Source organism: Panthera uncia, chromosome C2 (genome assembly GCF_023721935.1).
Source record: "Panthera uncia isolate 11264 chromosome C2, Puncia_PCG_1.0, whole genome shotgun sequence".
Lineage (NCBI taxonomy): Eukaryota > Metazoa > Chordata > Mammalia > Carnivora > Felidae > Panthera > Panthera uncia.
In genome coordinates this window covers 120,267,938-120,288,375 of record NC_064810.1, presented here as the reverse complement: position 1 = coordinate 120,288,375, position 20,438 = coordinate 120,267,938, and the positions used below count along the sequence as shown (strand labels likewise).

Here is a 20,438-nt window from a genome sequence, read left to right as displayed (position 1 = left end):
AAAATATTTCTGCTGATGAAATGATCTCCACATTCAGCCCCTTCAGCTCTCAAACATGAACAGGGAATTTGCCAGAAGTGTGTGATTTTTCTTCAGTATAATGGCAGTGATAAGGGTTAACACGTATATAGTACTTAACTTCATATCAGGCACTATTAAGTGTTTTGTATGTATTAACTCATTTAATCCACCCAACAACCAAAATTGCTGAGGTGACTATTACTAATATCGTCTCATTTTATAGATGAAGAAACAGGCACAGAGAGGTCGGTGACTTGCTCAGGGTCACACAGGTGGTTAACCAGACAGGTAGGGTTCGAGTCCAGCGTCTTTGGCTCCAAGAGCCATCAAGTTCTGCCTAGCTGCACCCTCTACAAAACCTTCGATTGCAAGATACAAAGCACGTTGTGTTGCTCTGAGATTCTGAGTTCTCTGAGAGGTGACAGGTTGTGTTTTTAAGCATCAGGAACGGGATATGGAATCATGATCTGGGTGGAAAGCGTAGTTGGTAAATTATAAGAATGGTAATTCTCAAGCTTTCTGGTCTCGGGACCCCTTTACACTCTTAAACAATATTAAGGACCCCCAACAGCTTTTGTCTTGTGGGTTTGTGTCTATTAATATTTACTATATAAGAAATTAAAACTGAGAAACTTCCAAGTCCTTATCTATTAATTCACTTAAAAATAACAATAATAAATTCATTACATGTTAACATAAATAACATAGTTTGACTATATTTTCCAAAACAAAATAAGTTAGTGAGAAGAGTGGTATTGTTGTTTACATTTTTTGCAATCTCTTCAATGTGTAGCCTACTGGAAGACAACGAGATCCTCGTATCTGCACTTGCCTTCAGTCTGCTGAAATACATTTGTTTAGGTGAAGTATGCAAGCAGAAAAAAATATAGCCTCGCCCAGGTATGTAGCTGGAAAAGGGAGGAAATTTTAAAAATCTTTTCGGATAATTGTAGATATTCTTCTCGGATACAACACCAGAACTTCGTAAGTAATAGTTTCTTAAAGGTTCGTTATAATAAGGAATCTGAAATCGCATCAAGGAACTTACCGTATACTGACCACTACATTAAAATGCACTCGCTCTTTTTAAATTTTTTTTTTCAACGTTTATTTTTGAGACAGAGAGAGACAGAGCATGAACGGGGGAGGGGCAGAGAGAGAGAGAGGGAGACACAGAATCGGAAGCAGGCTCCAGGCTCTGAGCCATCAGCCCAGAGCCTGACGCGAGGCTCAAACTCACGGACCGAGAGATGGTGACCTGAGCTGAAGTCAGACGCTTAACCGACTGAGCCACCCGGGCACCCCTGCACTCGCTCTTTGAATGGCTGTTTTACCCATAACACGACTGTGCAATACTACACACTGATCGTTTGGAAGACAGTGATTCACTGGCAAGTAGATCTTTCAAAACCCGATGTATTTCATTCTACAATATCACACAGTCACCCTCATTAATACCACTAACCATCTCATCAGAAAAATATTAATATATTGGTAAATGGTTAAAACTTAATGTGGCAGACACAAGTTTTCCAAATTAAAAGCTCTCATTTTGTCACTGGTGACAAATCCTACCAGTTCTTTTCTTTGGAGTGACAGGCTCACTTTTAAAACAATGTCCGCCACACCCTCCAATTTGAATAAACATAGTTTGTCTAACAATCATTCTTCCAAGTCAAAAAGGCATTCCATGAAAAAAGGTCCTAGTTCAGCTCCCACTCAACTCACACAAATGCTTTTCTTAGAGCATACTTTGCTGTGCAAGGTCCTTTACGTATACTTTCCATTTTGTTCCACAGAATATTAAAAAGATGTGTACTCAAGAACTGAGATTTAACTAAATCAATATTTACTGCATTATTCAAGTCATTGTGTTTTTTTCCAAAAAAGTTTATTATTTTGAGAGAGAGAGGGAGAGAGAGAGAGAGAGAGAGAGAGAGAGAGAGAGAGAAAATCCTATGCAGGCTCCTCTGTGGTGTCAGTGCAGATCCCGATACTGGGTTCCATCTCACGAAGTCAGATCATGACCTGAGCCAAAATCAAGAGTCAGATGCTTAACCCAATGAACCCCTCAGGTGCCCCTCAAGTCATTCTTAGGTGAAATTGGCTTTTTTTTTTTTTTTTTTTTTTTTTTTTTTTTTTTTTTTTTTTTTTTTACTTTTTTTACTCCAACTCTATGTGGTAAAGAACTCAGCCAGGTCTACTTAAGGCACAGCACGTTTGTTCACTGTTGCTTTTGTACCATCAGTACAAGTTATCACCATAGTGAAAAAGTCAAATAATGCATTAATGTCAGTAGAGAGCTAATTTTGACTTTGTGGACCCGGCGGAAGGGGTATCGAGGATCCCAGGGGCCCACAGATCGCACTTGGAGAACCGGTATCCTAGAATGTCACACTGGCCCAGTGATAGGCAACAAGAAAGAACAAAGAAGGTGCTGGAGTTAGAATCAGAGGGTCTAAATCCGTCCTTGATCTGGTCCTTACTATCACAGTGGCTTTGGGTGAACTAGTTGATCTCTCTGAGACTCAGTTTCCGCATCTGAAAAATGGAATCAACACAACCTGCTGTTCAAGGGTATTCAAGGTTAGGATCAAAATATATTCTAAAAATCTGTTTCATTCCCCCATTCATGCATCAATTTCATTCATTTGCCCCAGACTCTTACGGGAGGACTTGAGCAGCAGCTCCAGCAGTGTCTGCTGAGGTGTTGCGAGGGTGCACTATAGGAGGAGAAGGTACCTGTGAGGCAGACAGGGGTGCGGAGAGGCGAGAGCCTCATGCCCCACCCCACCCCACCCCCCCAGCCCTACAGGGGCCCATCTTCCGGCCTGGCCTTTCAAAGGGGCCTTTGGGGAAGTCGAGTTCAGCGTCTTGGGGCCACAGTCAGGGCGGGTCACACCCAGAGGCCTGGCAGCCTAGTGCTGCCAGCCTCACTTCCCCACAGCGCCCACTGCTGGCTGGCGTGCGTATCCATCACTGCGCTACTCTCCTACCCATGAAAGCATATTAGAAAGCCACTTTTTAGAAGTGACATGTTTACATGGACACCCCCACTTATCGTCACCATTACAGACCCTTTATGCACATTGCCCCCCTCCCCGACTGCAGTTCTTTATTAGTAATAACACATTCCAGTGGTAGACCTCACAAAAGATGGAGGCAGCCCAGTGAGTCACATACCAGCACCCGAGCCCGCAATTTCAAATATCCTTCCGCCTTCACGCTCCATCCCGGGACCTTCCTTCTACAGATCCTCTCTCAATTTGTGGTCTCTTAATTTGCTACTCGACGCCGTTGTAAGTAAAGACAGATTAGAATGCTAAATTATGGGCATGAATTTTACCATTCATCTATATACTATGCAATGCCAGTTTCAAATGCAAATATAAGAGCAGTTAACTGCTGTGCAGAGTCTCCGAAAATTACAGAATTCACATTTCATAGCTCACGTATGCCTATGTATTCAATTCTTTACCAGAGCATTGTAAATGCCACACAAACACAAACGGCGCTCAACTGTGTTTATTTTGCTTCTTGATGTGCACACATTTTATCCACGCTCTCTACCCTCGGTTTACTGGTAGGAAGGGCAGCCCCAAACAAAAGGAACTGCAGGGTGTCCTAGCTTTCCTCCTCTCTGCTGTCTTCAGCCTAAGTGTTTGACTACTACAGGGAAGTACCATGAGTAAGAAAAGACAAGACAGAGTTCTTTGGTTGGTCATGTTTCTTAAAACATCCCTGCCTGCCTTCTGCATTCAAATCAATTTTGGTTCGAACAGGAAAGGTACCTCTCGGGATTGTCCGCTGCCTGCTTTCTCAGTCCTAGACACCATACGCTTACCTTCACACTGCGTCCGCTGAACTCCCACACAGTGTAAGGGCACTGAGTTTCTGTGCTCACTGGGTATCCTGAGCGCTAGAAGTAAATGGGGCAGACCGAACAATGGATCATTGTCTCCTCTGCTCCCGGACTTGCTGCATTGTCCCATCAGACTTCAGGTACAAAACACAAGTTCAAAGATAAAATGATTAAGAATTCAAGATGGCAACAACAGAGGTTTAAACCAAGCTCAGGGTCCTCTTAAGCATGGAGTGCCATGTGGCTCTCAGGTCACATGCCCGTGAAGCTGGCCCTGCCCCAGTGCCTGTGCTCCTGCCACCCTGGCCCCTGCAGGCCTGGTGGCCTCAAGATGTCCTTTCCCACTGAAAGGCCCCTAGGGCATCTGCCCCTCTGCCTGAAACTCAGTTTCCTCCCTCCTGGCCTGGGCATGTCCCTCCTTCTCCTCCTGGGATCTCAGCTCAGCTGTCACATCCTTAGGTAGTGCTCCCTGCCCGGCAGACAGGTCAGAACTGTCTTAGTACCATGGAGCTCTCCTTCAATCACGCATCATGATCACTGTTCTTTATTTAGGGATGTCATCATCGGATTGCTTATTGTCCCCCCCACTGAACTGCCAGCAGCATATATGCTAGGACTGGGTTTGGTTTTGCTCATCCAAGTTTCACCAGTGCTGGGCACGTAGTCCCTAATCAATACCTACAAGGTGAATGAATGGATAAAAAACTGAATGCGTGTTTTTGCAACAGGAGCACAAGTATCAGATGAAGAGGTGGGATGAGGGCTGCATGAATTCTAGCTTCTGTTCGAAAGAGGCTAAATCTTGTCTCATACTGAGCTGGTGAGAAATACGTGAGCATCACATACCCTTGTTTCCTTGCTGTCTCCTCTGGGTAATGAGTGCTCAAGGATTGGCCGTCCTTGTGTTATAAGGGATCCAAGTGCTTTCCTTTGTGTCTCTGGTGCCACAGGCAAGTTCCTGGTGCTTGCTTGGCTCTCCGAAAGTTCTGGTCCATTGAACTGAACTGAGCTGGACTTGGATGAAATGTGTGGCCCCGAAGCTTCCTATGTCTCTCCCTCCCCTGTGTCTCCTTTTCCTCTGTCCTCTCCTTCCCTCTTGTTAAGGATTTCTGAGTCTCGAGAACCATTTTAGTTGTGATCAAATGTTTCCAACAGAAAATGACCCTCATTTATTTTCAGTTTAACTCGACTCTTCAAAGAAAAATGGTCTGATTGGTCCTATAATCATGCAGTGGTTGGGCACTCCAGAGACTGCCCCAGAGCCAGGTTGGGCACATTCGCTGGTAATATTCCCACGTTGGCCTTGATCTTGGGAATCATAAGGCAGGCACTTCAGAAGTTCATGCATTCAACAACAGCCAACTCAAAGCAGAAATTAAACTCGAGAACCAGATGAAACCTACCCTTCCGCCCTGAGGGCTGCAGGTTTAACCCTGTCCAAGAGGCAGTACAGTGTCACCCCCGACCCTGAACAACAGTGACAGAGTGCGAATCGGCCCTCTTGGTGGGTCCCAGTCTGCAACCTGTCTGTCTTGTCCATGATTCCACACCTACATCTGAGAAATGGCCAGGAGGGGGTGTAGTGAAAATGGAGTGCTCATAATGAAATTGAGGATCGATGAAATAATAAAAAATAAAAGCCTACAGGTAAGATTGGTATTGATTGACCATCTCAGAAAACATTGTTAGTAAGAGATCAGGGCATGCTTCCTATATGTAAAATGGGGGATTTCTCTCCAGAGTGAGACCTGAATGGGAATATAGAATGCTACCGGAAGCAATCCTCAGTGCAGTGCCCTTGAAATTACTGGGCTGCTTATGAGTGGTGCAGTGGAGGAGAAAGGGCCCGGCTCAGGGGTCAGCCAGCCATACCTGGGGTTTACACTGTCTTCAGCTCTGTGACCTGGAGCAAGTAATAACCTCTCTGATTCTGATTCTCTTCCTCCTCCTCCTCTTCCTCTTTCTCCTCCTCTAACTCCTCCTCCTCCTTGTTCTTAATTTGACATATCGGCATAAAGCACCTGCCTCCAGGTTTGCTATGAAGATTGAATAAGGTCACCCAGGTGGAGATCCAGAGCTCGGCACTAGGTACAGAGCAGGCGTGCAGTCATGTTACCCCTTCTCCCCACAGCATCAGGAGACTGTTCCTCTCTGGAACAGCTGGCCAGGGCCTGGACTAGAGGCAAGAAAACACCTGATTGCCTCCAGAATGAGGACCCCCTTAAATTGTGCACACTAGGCACCTCACCCCGGTGCCAACAGTGTTGGGATGCATCAGAGTAGATGCCCTCCTCCAACACCATCTCCCAGGCCATTTTCTAGGTGACACAACTGAGACCCACAGTCATCATAATTCAACTACAGCAGTGAGTCAAAGTGGAAAACCTAGAACGTGACTCAAAGCCTCCAAGTCTGTGTTTTACCCCCAGCAGCCTAGAGATGAATTCTTTGCTGCCCGTGTCGTGTGATGTTTACCACCCCCCCTCCCTTGCACCATGAGTGGTATTTCTGGACATCTACACACTGTCTCCCTGACAAGTCAGGAAGAGAATGTGTCTCAAGTTTTCAGTATTTCACAAGGCACTTACTACATGGCTTACTTGCAGTCGGGGTTCAAGAAATAAATATCCATCAATTGAGAAAAAGAAGATGTTTTCATGGCCTCATAATTTTAATGCAGAGAAATAGTTATAATACACATTAACCCAGCTGAGGGGGAGAAATGCATTAATTTCACAACATGTTCAGCTCTTTAAGAAGTTAGCTTTTCAGGCTCCACGGGGCTTCTGGAACTCAGACTCACGCCTGCTGTTTTGAGAGAAAATTGCACCTGATTGGTGCCCCTCTCCCGCCAGGGAAGTGGTGGGTGGAGAGACTTAATGGAGGCTGGAGGGGTGGGAAGCTGGCTGCAGCACCATGGGGCGTTTAAGCCAGGAGGAAAGGACAGAGCAGAGCTGCTCACATTTAGTGAGCAGACAAATACCTCACCAGGGAACCTGGTTTAAAAAAAAAAAAAAACACAACAGCCTGTAATCTGATTCAGGAGTCCAGGTCAGGCCTGGGAGTCTGTATTTTCAGAGTTCCCCAGCAATGCTCACGCTGGTGGTTCAAGGGACAAACAATTATGCAAGCTTTGGCCTTTTTCTCCTTCCTCTACAGCCATTTATCTTTAGGCTGTGGGCAAAATCCTTGTTCTCACACCAGGCGAGGGCAAGCGGGAAAGCAGCAAACTAGGACAGTCACCAGCCCCCCCCCCACCCCCGCAACCGTGACTCCCCTCCTTTCTGCCGGATACACTTGATGGGTGACATTTCCGTGTGTGAAACGCTTCAATTTTACCATCCATGAAATGAGCATGTTGATCTGGGTCTCTGGAGGCCTCTTTTTCCAGTGTGACAATTCTTTGTGTGGAGGAAATGGCCTGGAGGTTTTGGGTTTGCAAATCTGGCCCAAGAGAAGCTCTGTCTTCCGTCTGGCAATTCTCAGGATCCCCATTCACTGTCTTCCATCCTTCTGCAGGGGAAATTTGCGCATTCAAGATCCACGGCCAGGAGCTGCCCTTTGAGGCCGTGGTGCTCAACAAGACGTCGGGAGAGGGCCGGCTGCGCGCCAAGAGTCCCATTGACTGTGAGCTGCAGAAAGAGTACACGTTCATCATCCAGGCCTACGACTGTGGTGCAGGGCCCCGGGAGACGGCCTGGAAGAAGTCGCACAAGTGAGTGGCCAGAGAGGGATCCCTGCACCCCTACCCCCCACCCCACTTCCCTCCCACCCTTCGGGACCACACCCTGCTCTTCAGGTCTGTATACCCAGCGGTCATACCATGGCTCTTCCACCAGCTCCCCGGGCCCCTGCAGGCATCAGCACAGGCAGAGTCCTCCACCTGCAATACTCTGCCCCTGTGCCTCCCTTGAAAATATTCCCCTTCTGCCATCAGGACTGTGTTCAAGTGTCACTTCTTCCGGGAAGCCTTCCCTGAGCCAGCCCATCCCTGCGGAGCTGGTTGGGACCTTGTTCTGGGTTTCTGCCATGCCACACGCATATCTCTGTCCTGGCACTTTTTAGTTTGGGTTGTAGCTCTCTCCCATTTGGAGTTTGATTCTGAACCTAACTCAGAGAGTGGTTAAATTCTTTCTGAAAGGAAGAGTGAATGAACAGAGGAAGAGGAATAGATAAAGGAAAGGGGAGGCAGTCTAGAAGGAATCATTGCTTAAAGCTGGGTAACAGGGAAGGCCAGAGAAGGGGTGGATTCATCTCCAAAGCAGGGCATTGACAGGTAGAAGCGTCTCCTGTGGGAGGGTGGACAGAACACTCAGACAGCAACCATCCTGACTGGCTATGGTTTCTCTGCTCCTTCGGCCCTGGGACCGACCAGAGTCAGTGCCCACGGGAGGTATGGGAGGGCAGTGTCATTCTCCCTTTACTACCATCTCTTCCTTCTGGTGTGTGGTCCCAGGGCCGTGGTCCATATCCAGGTGAAGGACGTCAATGAATTTGCTCCCACCTTCAAAGAGCCAGCCTACAAGGCGGTGGTGACAGAGGGCAAGATCTATGACAGCATCCTACAGGTGGAGGCCGTGGACGAGGACTGCTCCCCTCAGTACAGCCAGATTTGCAACTATGAGATCGTCACAACTGACGTGCCTTTTGCCATTGACAGAAATGGTGAGTGTCCTGAGAGGGCCCCCCTGGGGGGAAGGGCAGGGAAACAGGTCCACCACCCTCTCTCTGAAGACCAAGTGAGGGCTCTGAACATCCATGGCAGGTAATGACTCCCTTGCCGTCCGTGACCTAGGCTCTGTAACCCAGAACTCAGCCCTGCACTAGAGTGGATGTCCTTAGATTATTAGCACAACCAGGTCGAAGATACCCCCCAGATACCTCAGAAACCTGCTCAGTGAGTACAGCCCCTAGAACTCATAATGCCACACATCTGGATATTTAAGACAGGATGGCTTTCTGGTAGAATTTTCCATGCCGTCAACTCAGCCATACCTGAGTCCCTTTCCTGCACCATAAGTTGTGGCACTACCCCCCACCCCAGCCGTCTGCTTCCTGTTCCCAGGAAAAAAGAAAAAAATGCTAAAAGAGAAGATGGAGATTTTTGGAAACACCTTCTGAGCTTAGATTCATTTAAGAATCTTTTATATTCTTGCCAATGTCCTTTGAGAATTTCTACTATAGTAACAACAATGAAAGAATGAAACCTCCCACCACACCCCAATCCCAAACTGAATTTACCGAACTGAAAACAGTCCTATAAAGCCCTTTGTGCACTTCCCCATCACCATTCCCAAAACACTTGTAGTGTAAACACCTCAGCCAGAGGCCCAGTCAACTCCGCCCACATTAAATGCAATTTTCAATAACTCCATGTTAATCAGATAATTATTTGCCAAGTGTATTATTTGATAGCATGAGTGTGTGCTTATAGGTATATTATCCCCACTCTGTTTCGAATAGGGTCATAGAGTACTGCACAAAGATGCAAAAGTTACAAAACCTGAAGTTCCTCTACCCTGTGAATTATTTCCTGAGTGCCAGGCATAGAGCTGGGAACTGGGAATGAAGTGGGAGTCGAACTCAAAACCGACACGGGCCTGCCATCCAGTGGAGCTTACCATCCAATGGAAAGAAAGTCGAAATGAAAACTAGAAAGTCAGGTGGCACCAAGGGTGAGATTGGTGCATAAAGCATGCCGTGAGCCAGAATTAGGCAGTGGATTAACTGTGAGCCTCCCGGTAGCCGACACCTAGAGGGAAGTACCATCAGTGACCTGCTTGCCAGTATTCAGTGCTTCCCGTGCTCCTTGACATTGAGATGGGGGAGAAACATGTCCTGGGACCTGGTCTTCTGCATCCTGAGAACTGCAGCAGGTTCCACAGTGGATGGGAGCCAACAAGACACCCTCATCCCTGATCTCCAGTGGTTTGTGATCTGCCTTGGGAGATGAAATCAGCATTCTTATAACAGACAAAGATAAGGCAGTTTCCTTATAAAATGATAAACCACGTGGGAATGTTAGAAACCAGCACATTGCAAGATGCTCACTGTGTGGAACACAAGATCAGTGCCTCAGTGCACAAGAAAGTAAAAGAGAAAATACTGGACTTGAGTTAAAGATTGGTTCAGGACTAAGAAGTAGGTAATTTCAATTAGTAGGGTCTGTCACAACTATTTCCTGATGGCTTTTCCTACAAGCCCTGTGAGGCGGCTGGCTTGTCCCTACCACACAGACGTATGTCTCACACACATCAAATACACGCACATGCACACACCACCCTATGAAATATACAATTGGTTTGTATTTTTCTGTTCCCCTATGATCAGCTGCGTGGTCTCTGTCCACAAAAGCTTTGGAACTTGGGGGGCGATGAGTCCTTGGTGAAGAGCATGACCAGACAAGCGGAGATATCTGTGATGAGTGGTCAGGCTCCACTTGACTTCCTGCCTTAGTTCTGGAAAGCCACAGCCCAATGAGAGTGGAGATGCAAATCCTTTCATCTGAGGGTAAACTGCCCCAGTCATGAAGATAATTACTCACCTTGATGAGCCATTTCGCTAACATATGCCAATTTATTTCCCTAGCTGTCTCATTAAAAGTGAGTAATGGTCTTTTGCCAAGCCTCTGCCTCCAACGTTGGTTTACAACAGAAGATGAAGAGGAGAGTGGGCACTCCCAGGGAGTGTGGGCCCCCGACAGCGAGGTTTACAAAAGCGGTTCTCCAAGTAATGAAGGCAGGACCCAGGGACAGACACAGAAGCGGCAGCTCCCCATTCTAATGAGTTTCCCAATTGGCCCTTTATCCATCATTTCTCCCAGCGACCTTCCCGTCTCCTTGAAGGAGTTCTTTGTATGAACATCAGAGAAAGTACTGCTGAGTTCAGGGTCCACTCATTGAAACCGCATGACGGCAGGTAGATGGGTCCTGGCTCCTCCGACTTGCCAAGCTCTTTGCTTGTTGGTGAAGGAAGGGGAATGGGGCAGCAGCGAAGATCGAGGACATTCCATGGATTCAGCCTGGGCTGTCTTAACCCAAAACTCAGCCTCTTTCTACTAGAGGTCTTTGGCCTCCCCACCTTGAATTCCTTCCCCATGAAATCATGGCAGGAACCATCCCTGCCCCCTTGTGGGGTTGTGAGGCCTCAGGGAGGCTGTGCCCTAGGGATGATGTTCACAGGGTACCTGGCACCTAGGGAATGCTCCATTCATGGTGCCATGATTATTAGATGTTTACCTGGGTGGTTGGGACATAAAGCTTCTTCACTACCCACTCCACCCCCACACCCCATAGATTTCCAGGCTGAAATTATAAGCAGGTAACTGAGTCACCACTCCCTCTTAGGAAGTTCTGGATCCACTTCCGATGGCTTCTTGTTTCCCATCTCCTGGCACTTGGCTGGTCTCTTTGAGGTCAGTAGGGACCAAATCCTTATTTCCGTTGAACAGATGGAAAAACTGAGTCCTAAAGTATTAAGAGCTTGCCTAACAGCACCTGTGACCCCGGTGGCAGAGTTGGGACTGGAGCCCAGATCACCTGAGCATGGGCCTCTCTGCCTTTCCACCAGTCATGTGATCACACTCCTTAGTGATATTTGACAGGAATGCTTGGCTATGGTATTTAAGTTCAAAACTACAAAGTTGCATCTTAGTCCTACATCCATTACATGTGTGAGTGTGTGTGTGTTTGTGTGTGTGTGTGTGTGTGTGTGTGTGTGTGTGTGTGTGTGAGAGAGAGAGACAGAGAGAGACAGAGAGAGACAGAGAGAGACAGAGAGAGAGATCTTTGATAAGTTACTTAACCCTTGCCTCAGATCCTCCCCGGTAAAATGGGAATTAAATCCCGTGCCCAATGCCATGCCCGTGTGAGAGGCTGGGTGCATTGCCAAGAGGGGGCTCGCCAGCGTGTCTGCACAAATCACGCTCTCAGCCACACTTGGGAATGGCCAGAAGGAGAAGCAGGGGTCTCCACGACACGACACCACCTGGCAGACTTTTCTCCTTTTCCAGCAGTTCCGTGGTCGGTCCCCAGACAGCCTCTCCTGGGCAACAGGGCTGCCCTGGTGAGTCAGGAGACTCCGCCTCCTCTGGGCCAAGTGTGCCCTACAGTTGGCTTATTTGAAAGTAAATGCAAACATTTCTTTTCCATCTGAATAGAAAAGTCACGCTTGCCCCTTGTGCAGGAAATTCGGAAAGCATAGAAAAGTACAAGAAGGAAATAAATCACCTGTAATCCCACTAAAGATAGCCATTATTGATGTTCTACCAGTACTTTTTGTGTGGGGTTTTTTCTAGCAAAAGTAAGGTTACACTCGCCTTGTTTTTCTTTACCCTGCTGTGTTCACTTAACATTCGATAGTATGGATTTTTTCCACCCTTAAAAATGCTTCATAATTACCACGTTCAGCGCTAAAAACATTCTATCTGGTGCACAGACTCTTTTACCTAGCTCTTGCCTTACTATCAGACATCCAGTTTATTATTTTTCACTGTGGGAAATAATGCTTAGATGAACATATTTGCACCTGTATGTGTAATTTTTATCATTTTCCCGGAATCAATTTCTTAGATGTGGAATTGCATGCCCCAAAGGTATGAACAATTGCAAAGTGACTGGCCTGTATAACTTTCCAAAAGCGTCATTCCGATTTTTTAAATGTTTATTTGCTTATTTTGGGGAAAGAGACAGAGAGAGGATGAGCAGGGGAGGGGCAGAGAGAGAGGGAGACACAGAATCCAAAGCAGGCTGCAGGCTCTCAGCTGTCCACACAGAGCCTGATGCAGGGCTGGAACCCATGAACCTTGAGATCATGACCTGAGCCAAAGTGAGATGCTTAACTGACTGAGCCACCCAGGCGCCCCAGGAGCTATTGTGATTTAAATTCCACTGAAAGGAGGCTGCAGACCAGTGTGCTTGGCTCCTGGCACCTCCACCAGCCTCACTTTGAAAAAAAAAGAACACCTTCACTAATATGCATGGTACATACTAACTGTTCTTTGAGAATTAGCTTCCCCAGGTTCATTTGGAGCAGAGAAATGGGCCCAGGAACCCCTAGTCACCTGGGCTAGCTAGGAACTCAGGTCTCCTTCTTAGGCACTGCTGGGAGAAATCATTCAAATATGGAAAGAAGAATACAATTGTAACAGAAGCAAAATGACTGAGTTTTTGAGCTTCCAAAAATTTTTAAGTATGTGTCTTATCCACATAGGACCCTCCCCAACACAATTGGTCACCACATTATACACTCATTTTTGACCTAAGGCTTCAAATTCTGGGCTCTGAAACCCATTCTCCCATGTGTGAGGCCGGCGGTAGCAGAGAAAATACATTTGTTTCTCAGACAGTTTCATTAGGACTCGCTAGAATGTGCGGTTGCCGCAGACTGGGCCAGGGATTGCCGCCTGTGTGTTTATTTGTCTACCACGGTCAATAGCGTTTGGTCTGCTTAATGTCACACGGCTTGTAAACCCTGAGCCTTCCTCTTCCGAGAGGCGTATCTTTTGAGAGCCATTTAACCATAAGGAAAAGGAAGGTTAAAACTTTTTTGTTCAAAATTCAATTTGATGCTGCTGCAACATCGTTCTTGCGGTTATTTTGCAATGCTTCCACCTGCAAGAAATCCTCCCCCGTGAGCACTATAACCACAAGCTAGTTTGCTAACAGAGCCCACAGGGAACATCACCAACCCAACACCTAGCCGCCCCAGTCCTGGGGGGCCCTGAGCTGAGACTGAAGCCAAAAGGTGGGGGGGGGGGGTAGTGAGAGGGATTCTGAACACCAGGCACAAGGCCAAAAATATATCAAACCCATTTTTATTCAGAGATTTTTGAACGGCTTTGTTAAACTAAATTTTACTTCAAATCAGTGGCTGCGGGTACATTTTTAGAAACGGTCTGGAGCTGACGGTGGAATAAAAGATCCTAGTTCTTAGTCCAGTGTCTCAGACGCTGGACTGTCACAGGAGAAGCCCTGCTCAGGGCCTGGTACTGAGGACCGTTTCACTGGTATTAGGTGATGAGTGCACCAGCTCTTCGGATCTTTAAAACATGTGACTTTCATAATTCCCCAGAGGCTGATTCATGTAGTCCCTGTTGCCTCCACTCACATGAGCCATAGACATCAGTTGAAATGGAAGAAAGCTCATTAGGAATTTTTCCCTTAGTTTTGATGAAATATAAAAATATACCTGAGTCAGCCATTAGCACATTGGTTTGTTTTTAAGTTTCCATTTTCTTTCTTTTTTTTTTAATTTATTTTTGAGACAGAGCATGAGCAGGGGAGGGGCAGAGAGAGAGAGACACAGAATCTGAAGCAGGGTCCACGCTCTGAGCTGTCAGCACAGAGCCCGACGTGGGGCTGGAACTCACGGACTGTGAGATCATGACCTGAGCTGAAGTCGGACGCTTAACCGACTGAGCCACCCAGGTGCCCCTAAGTTTCCATTTTCTTAATTTCACTTCTGCTAAAGGATAATGATAACACTGGAGTTCTAATTTGCTGTCAGCTCCACTATCAGAAAAAAAAGCAAGAATGAAATTCTTCTTCGCAAAGGAAGACTTCACTCTCTCGGAATCCAAAATTGAGAAGTGTTCAATGCACACTGGGCTTTTATTCATCCCTTAGAAGCAAAACTGTATTTCAGCAAAAATAATCAATTAGAATTTTGCTCATTAATTATCAAATATTTATTTCTGAATTATAATACCAAACCCACAGGAGCAAAAACACACACATGGCCCAGAAAAATGGTGTGGTCTCTTTTGGAGAAGAGAAATGTCTTTGCCACCAGGGCAAGGAATCTGTTATTCTGTGTAGCTTTCAGAAGAGAGGTCACACGTTTTCTTATTGATTTTACTTCCTATTTGGTAGCAAAATAATGTGAGAAGAGGCAGTGAACATTTCTGGCGACGAGCCCAGATGTTAAAAAATATGTGCCAGGACATTTCTGAATCCCATCTTTTTCCCAGAGATTTCATGGCAGATGAGCCTTGGTGCCCTACATCATCAGGGACACAAGCACACGGGCACACTCTAGGAGGGACTTTTCTGACAACCCATGACTAACGAATCCACCAGTTGGGTTCCAGATATGTGCTTGGAATCTCCTAGTAGTCCTTTCCCACAGCTGAGGTGGCTCCAGCCAGTGGTTCCTGGCAATCTGCCACCAACGCACAAGCAAGGAAAGGGGTCATTCCATGCCAGTGAAGGTTAGCGGAGTAGAGAAGGGATTTTAAAGAATGGCAGTGTGGTTAACTTGATCCCAAACCATTTTGAATATCCCTGCATCCTCAGGCAACATCAGAAATACCGAGAAGCTGAGCTATGACAAACAACGCCAGTACGAGATCCTGGTGACCGCCTACGACTGTGGACAGAAGCCCGCCGCTCAGGACACGCTGGTGCAGGTGGACGTGAAGCCAGTTTGCAAGCCTGGCTGGCAAGGTGGGCCATCTCTTGTTGATGCTGTTGAGCGGAGGCAGCTTGGCCTGGTGTAGAGAAGGTGCTAGACCTATCCTGAAAGCCAATACAACCTATAACTAGAGGAATTTCTTACATGCAGTCATTCTGCTGCAAGAAATAAAGTAGCTTGTTTATTCTTACAACTCCTGGGTGATCTATTATCCTCATTTTACAGTTGAGAATGTCCAAGGCAACTTGTCTCATATCGTGTGCCCTGTTTGTCCAGCTCACCCTTTCTAAAATCTCATGACACTTTTGAATCGATAGTAATTATACCACCGTGTTCGGGAGAAAGTGCCAGCAAGCCTATTCGCTTTATCTAAGGGAGTGAGTTGAGCCAGTGTGTGTCAGGTTTGAATCGTCACTCAGTACCTGGGGAAGGTTGTCATGTTCTTTGGGCTAGCGCAGAAGGTAGGTACATAAGCAGAGGTTGGAGTCCCAGAATCTAGCCTCTAGATTAAGGAGTTTCTCAAGTGTTGGCTCCGGGAATGGAGAAACAATGGCCTTAGATATAGGTGGATTTTTGCCCCAGTTTAGCTGTTTGGGTATGCAAAGATGGAGCAAAGGTTCAGGTTACCCTTAGATGACAGAGGTTTATCACTGACCTCAAGGGAAGTAAGGAACGCAAGGCCATGTGCATAGATGGAGCTCGCCGAGAATTGGATGGCTTATAGAATAACAATGCCTCTAGTGGTGGCACCAATATTCCAGTGGCCGGGCAGGGATGCTGGACGTATCTCTGGGCCACCATTTTGGTTGGTCACTGGCTTCTGTTTCTGCTTCCTGTGCTGTTGCTGCTACAGGTACCACTCACTCATAACTTTGGGTACTTCTTGGAGTCCTGCTTTGCGGCTTTTGTCTACTGTTTTCTCCACGTGTCTTTAAGCTTCAGAGCCCCTGTTATATTCTACCTGTTTCTCTCCCTCTTTCTCTTCCTCTCCGTATATTTCATTCTTAAATTCCGCTTGAGAGGATGTCATTAGCTATGGTAATCATCCGTATTTCTATCGGACAGACTGATGCCACGATACCATAGAGGTCACTGGTCAGACTTTGAACGGGCGCCTATTAGTCAAGCATTCATTCTCATGGTACACTGCAAGGACCCCTGAGGACCCATCTGGGGTCATTCCCCTCAGAAGACAGCTCTCAAAAGGCTCCTCCCCTGTGCAACTTTATCTCCTTTACTCTTTCAACTAGAAAAAAATGGGAGGCGGTAATTAAACCCACCTCTGGAGAGAGCCAGAGTCGTTTGCCTTTGAACAAAGTAGAGAAGATGAAATGCCAATAGAGGAGTCACGGGTAAGACAGATGCTACAGAAAGAACAAAGTAGATCCACCTATTTTGGATCGAGCAGAAGACAGAGAAAAAGGAACAAGCCAGAGTGGGAAACTCTGTGTCACCAACCTCAGGGAGCCTGGGCTCTGGTTGGTATAATTCACTAAACCCTAAGGGACCTGAGAGCAGGATTCTGTCTCTCTTGTTCACCACTGAATTTCTCAGACTTAGCACATATCTGACCCCAATAATAGGTGCTCAAGAAATAGCCATCGAATGAATGAATGAATGAATGAAAAGGTATTTGAGTAAAGAAGAACTCAGCTTGTTTTATTTTAACTTATAAGGACTAACCCAGTGAAAGTCTAGCTTTTGAAAAGAAAGCCTGGAAAGAATATAAAAGCTTTCTAAGCAGGGAACATGCTCATAATGGGATTTTCAGTGGGGAGAGTAAAACACAAAGTGGTATCTGGAAAAAGATCCCAATGTTTTGTGTCTTTGACAAATGAGACACCTACAGATTTGGGATTACATTTTTGTACCTATATTTAAATGCCATTTCCTAAAAGCGTTTGTACTTGCTTCAGTGTTAAACGTATGCACAGAAAATCATGTTAATAATGTTGGGCTCCGTGTGTGCAGAATGTGTGGGACGCCTATCCTGCTAGTGCCCAATGCTATTTGTAGCCAGACTGTGAGCTCCTGGAGGCAGAGGTCACGCCCATTCGCTGTGTCTCCGGTGCTCAGCACAGGGCTGGGCACAAGGCAGGTGGTTGGCCAGTGCTGCACGGATGAATGGATGGTACACGGAAATGTACCTTTCTGTGGAATAAAGGAAACAGGGACACAGCGACTCCCTGCATCCCTTCACTGTGTCCGGCAAAGCCATTTAAGCATGTGTAACCTCAGACTCAACTACCTTACGGTGGCTTCTCTGCCCATGTTAGCCAGCCTTTGGTGGCAGAAGCTGACACTGGATTCTGCACCGTGTCCCTCCTCCCTCCAGCTTAGCTCCGGTAAAAGCCACTAGGTCTCTCTCCCCAGCCGTCATCCCAGTAGGTTCTCAGATCATAGCAGGTCACCCAGCTTCTCCGATGTGTGTTAGCAGTGCTCAGACTTCTTTCCGGCTACTCCCATCCCAGCCCCCAGACCTGGAGAGCAATCTTCTCTCCTTCCGGAAGGCTGGTCCACTTTATTCCTCCACTTGGGCAGCCCTCACCTCCAGCTGACCCACCTTGGGGCCGATCCTCTCTTCTACGCCAGGTCAGGGCTGCTGCCTTGTAGCTGGATAGCCCTTTCTCCAGTGAAGAGTATACCTACCACCACTGGCCCCTAGTGGTGGGACCAGTCTACTCCCCTCTCCCAGCTTTGCAGAGCAAACTGGAGTAAGCCAATGTTTACAGGTTTTCTTTTTTTAACCACGGGGTAAGCAGGCTGCCCCTCACTTGAGGGGTTGTCAGGTCCCTAGGGGAAAGGGCTGGCTCTTCTTAAAGTGGGTGTGGGGTGAAGCCAGCCCTGTATAGAATGGGAGAGGAGCACAGAGAGGGGAGGCCTTTCAGGGCACCAGTGAATAGTGTAAGGAAGCCAATCTGGCTTGCATAGGTGGTTGGGACTGTGGGGAGGTGGGAAGCAAGATTGGAGAGGTCAGGGGTAGGGTATGGCTGGCAGTCAAGGTTTTGAATGCCGGGGTCAGGAGCTGCAATGAACCCAAGCCCCTCAGAGCCAGCCGTGAGTGAGAGGTCTGCGGGTATGTGCCAGGGGTGATTACCCAGGAGAACAGAGGCTCTTCCCTAAGCTGATTTCCCACAAACAACAAGAGTCACCAAGGAAACACAGTTTGGCAGTTCAAATTCTTGTACCTGTTTTTAGTCATTTCCCTCCAGGCAGGAGCGGGCTGCAGCCCAGTGAAAGCAATCCATCATGCTCAGGAACCTCCTGTCTCCCAGGAGCACTCCCAGTCAGCACCATCAGCTTCTCCCAGAAGCTGTCCTGAAGGAGTAAGGGACCCTGCTCACAGCTGGAGCCTTCCCTTCCTTCCCAGGCCAATGAGGGACTGCTCTCAGACTCCCGCGGTGCCCCAGGACATGGTCCCAGTTTTCCATCACAACAACCCCTTCCAGGAGTGTGGGGCTGCAGCTTCCCAGCATGCTGCTGGCCCTACCCAGCTGTGCACAAGGACATCGCAGACCCTGACTCTTCTGCCACCTGCCTTATACACCTTGACCAAGACATTGTCTGCTCGGGCTATGGTTTTCCGTTCTCCATCTTTTTTCTATGGCTGCGTCTTGTCTTCCCAGAAACAGTATGAGTTCTATCCTCTCTGCTGGGATTCTGAGATTCTCTTCTGAGATTCTAAATAGGTAGTAGGGGTCAGCTCACTCTATGGGGGTAGGTGGAGCTTTACCCAAGGGAATGCCACTCCCATTCTCAGCTGCCCAGAGAATAAGTTGGTCCTCCAAGGACCAACTAGACCTGTGCGAGTGGAATAAAGAACAAAATCTCCATGTTTTGTCCCGAGCTTGGAGACCTCATGTATCCCTATAGTAGCCCTTACTCATGGAGGTAGAAGATTCTATTAAGAAGCAGGAAAAAAGGTGCCCCTGCAGTAGCCTACAGAAGCCTAAAGGCTGGCTTGTGCCCTGCCTCTCATGCCAGACTTTTGCAGTCTTCTTGGTGTCTGTTTCCCTCTTGCCAAGCCATTACAAGTGCCCAAGGCTGGGCCTATGTGGGCACTGAGGACTTTGGGAAGAATCCACATCTGTTCATGGATCAGAGCGAACAGAGGATATAGTGCCCTCAGAGGCCATCGGGATGATAGTGGCAATGGACCCAGTGGGAGCTGCTCCTGTGGACCCCTCCTTCCAGGGGCCACAGAATGTGTCTTAGAGGATCATTTGTAATTTGGTTGCTGATTTGGGTTTTGTTTGTTTGTTTAGTTGTTACGTTATGTGGAGAAACACATCCCCTCTTTATGCCTTCTTTCGTTGTTCTTTATAATCTCTTAGCCCATCTTTTTCTATGTTGCAAGATGAAAACATTGTCTTCATAACACTTATTTAGTGTATTTTTCCTTTTATTATCGCAAGTCAGATTTTGTGTCTGTTACCTGCTCCTGCCAGTAGAGAAGCAGAGTTCAGTATTTCAAGTCCCTTTATGCAAAACAGTTGCCCTCTGGAGAGAGTCACGGCAGACTTCCCTGGTGTCCCTTCCCCATTTCTTGCCCAGACGTGCAGCCATTCTGGATTGTTCATGTGCCAGACCAAGTTTCCAGACTCCAGCCCCCGCAGGACCCCCTCTCCTTGCCCCCGTCATCGCTGAGCACAAGCCCAGGGTGGTCAGCCACCCCTCGCCCCGCACCAGTTCAACCAGCACTGTCAGTTCCTAGACCTCCTCTCACGGGCCCAATTCCTGGTCCCTTCACCTTCACAGTAAGCTGCCCTATTTCATATGGAGAGAAAAAAAGATGCAGCCGCATAACAAGCCACTTTTTCTCTGCTCTTTGGGCTTGACTATTTCCCTAGGTACATCAGATGGTCTCAGTGTTTCTGCCATTCCACAAATCAGGCCTTGGTCAGGAAGAAAGGTGGTATCTGATAGAGTAGGGCTTCTGGCACCCACATGCGCACAGGAGCACCTGGGAGCCAGGGTACATTGCAGATCCTGACTTCTTCAGTCTGGGCGCTTCTGGATGTAGCTGGTCCACGGCCTTCACACTGAACAAGAAAGAAGGTCGCACAGAAAAGATTTATGAACACACAGAGTACGTCTAGGACTTCCGTGTTGGAAGGACCGCAGCACGAAAGCTGCTGGTTGA

At 47.4% G+C, this 20,438-nt stretch overlaps 1 protein-coding gene across 1 annotated transcript in view; it reads left to right on the top strand.

Annotated features, from left to right (window-relative positions):
* Positions 1-15,465, top strand: part of LOC125921277 (calsyntenin-2-like) — a 268,402-nt gene extending 252,937 nt beyond the window's left edge. The window contains exons 3-5 of the mRNA XM_049628730.1: positions 7,403-7,598; positions 8,340-8,548; positions 15,178-15,465. Coding sequence (XP_049484687.1) covers positions 7,403-7,598; positions 8,340-8,548; positions 15,178-15,380 — 608 coding nt within the window. The 3' untranslated portion in view covers positions 15,381-15,465. The remainder of the gene's footprint in view (positions 1-7,402; positions 7,599-8,339; positions 8,549-15,177) is intronic.
* The last annotated feature ends 4,973 nt before the right edge of the window (positions 15,466-20,438 follow it).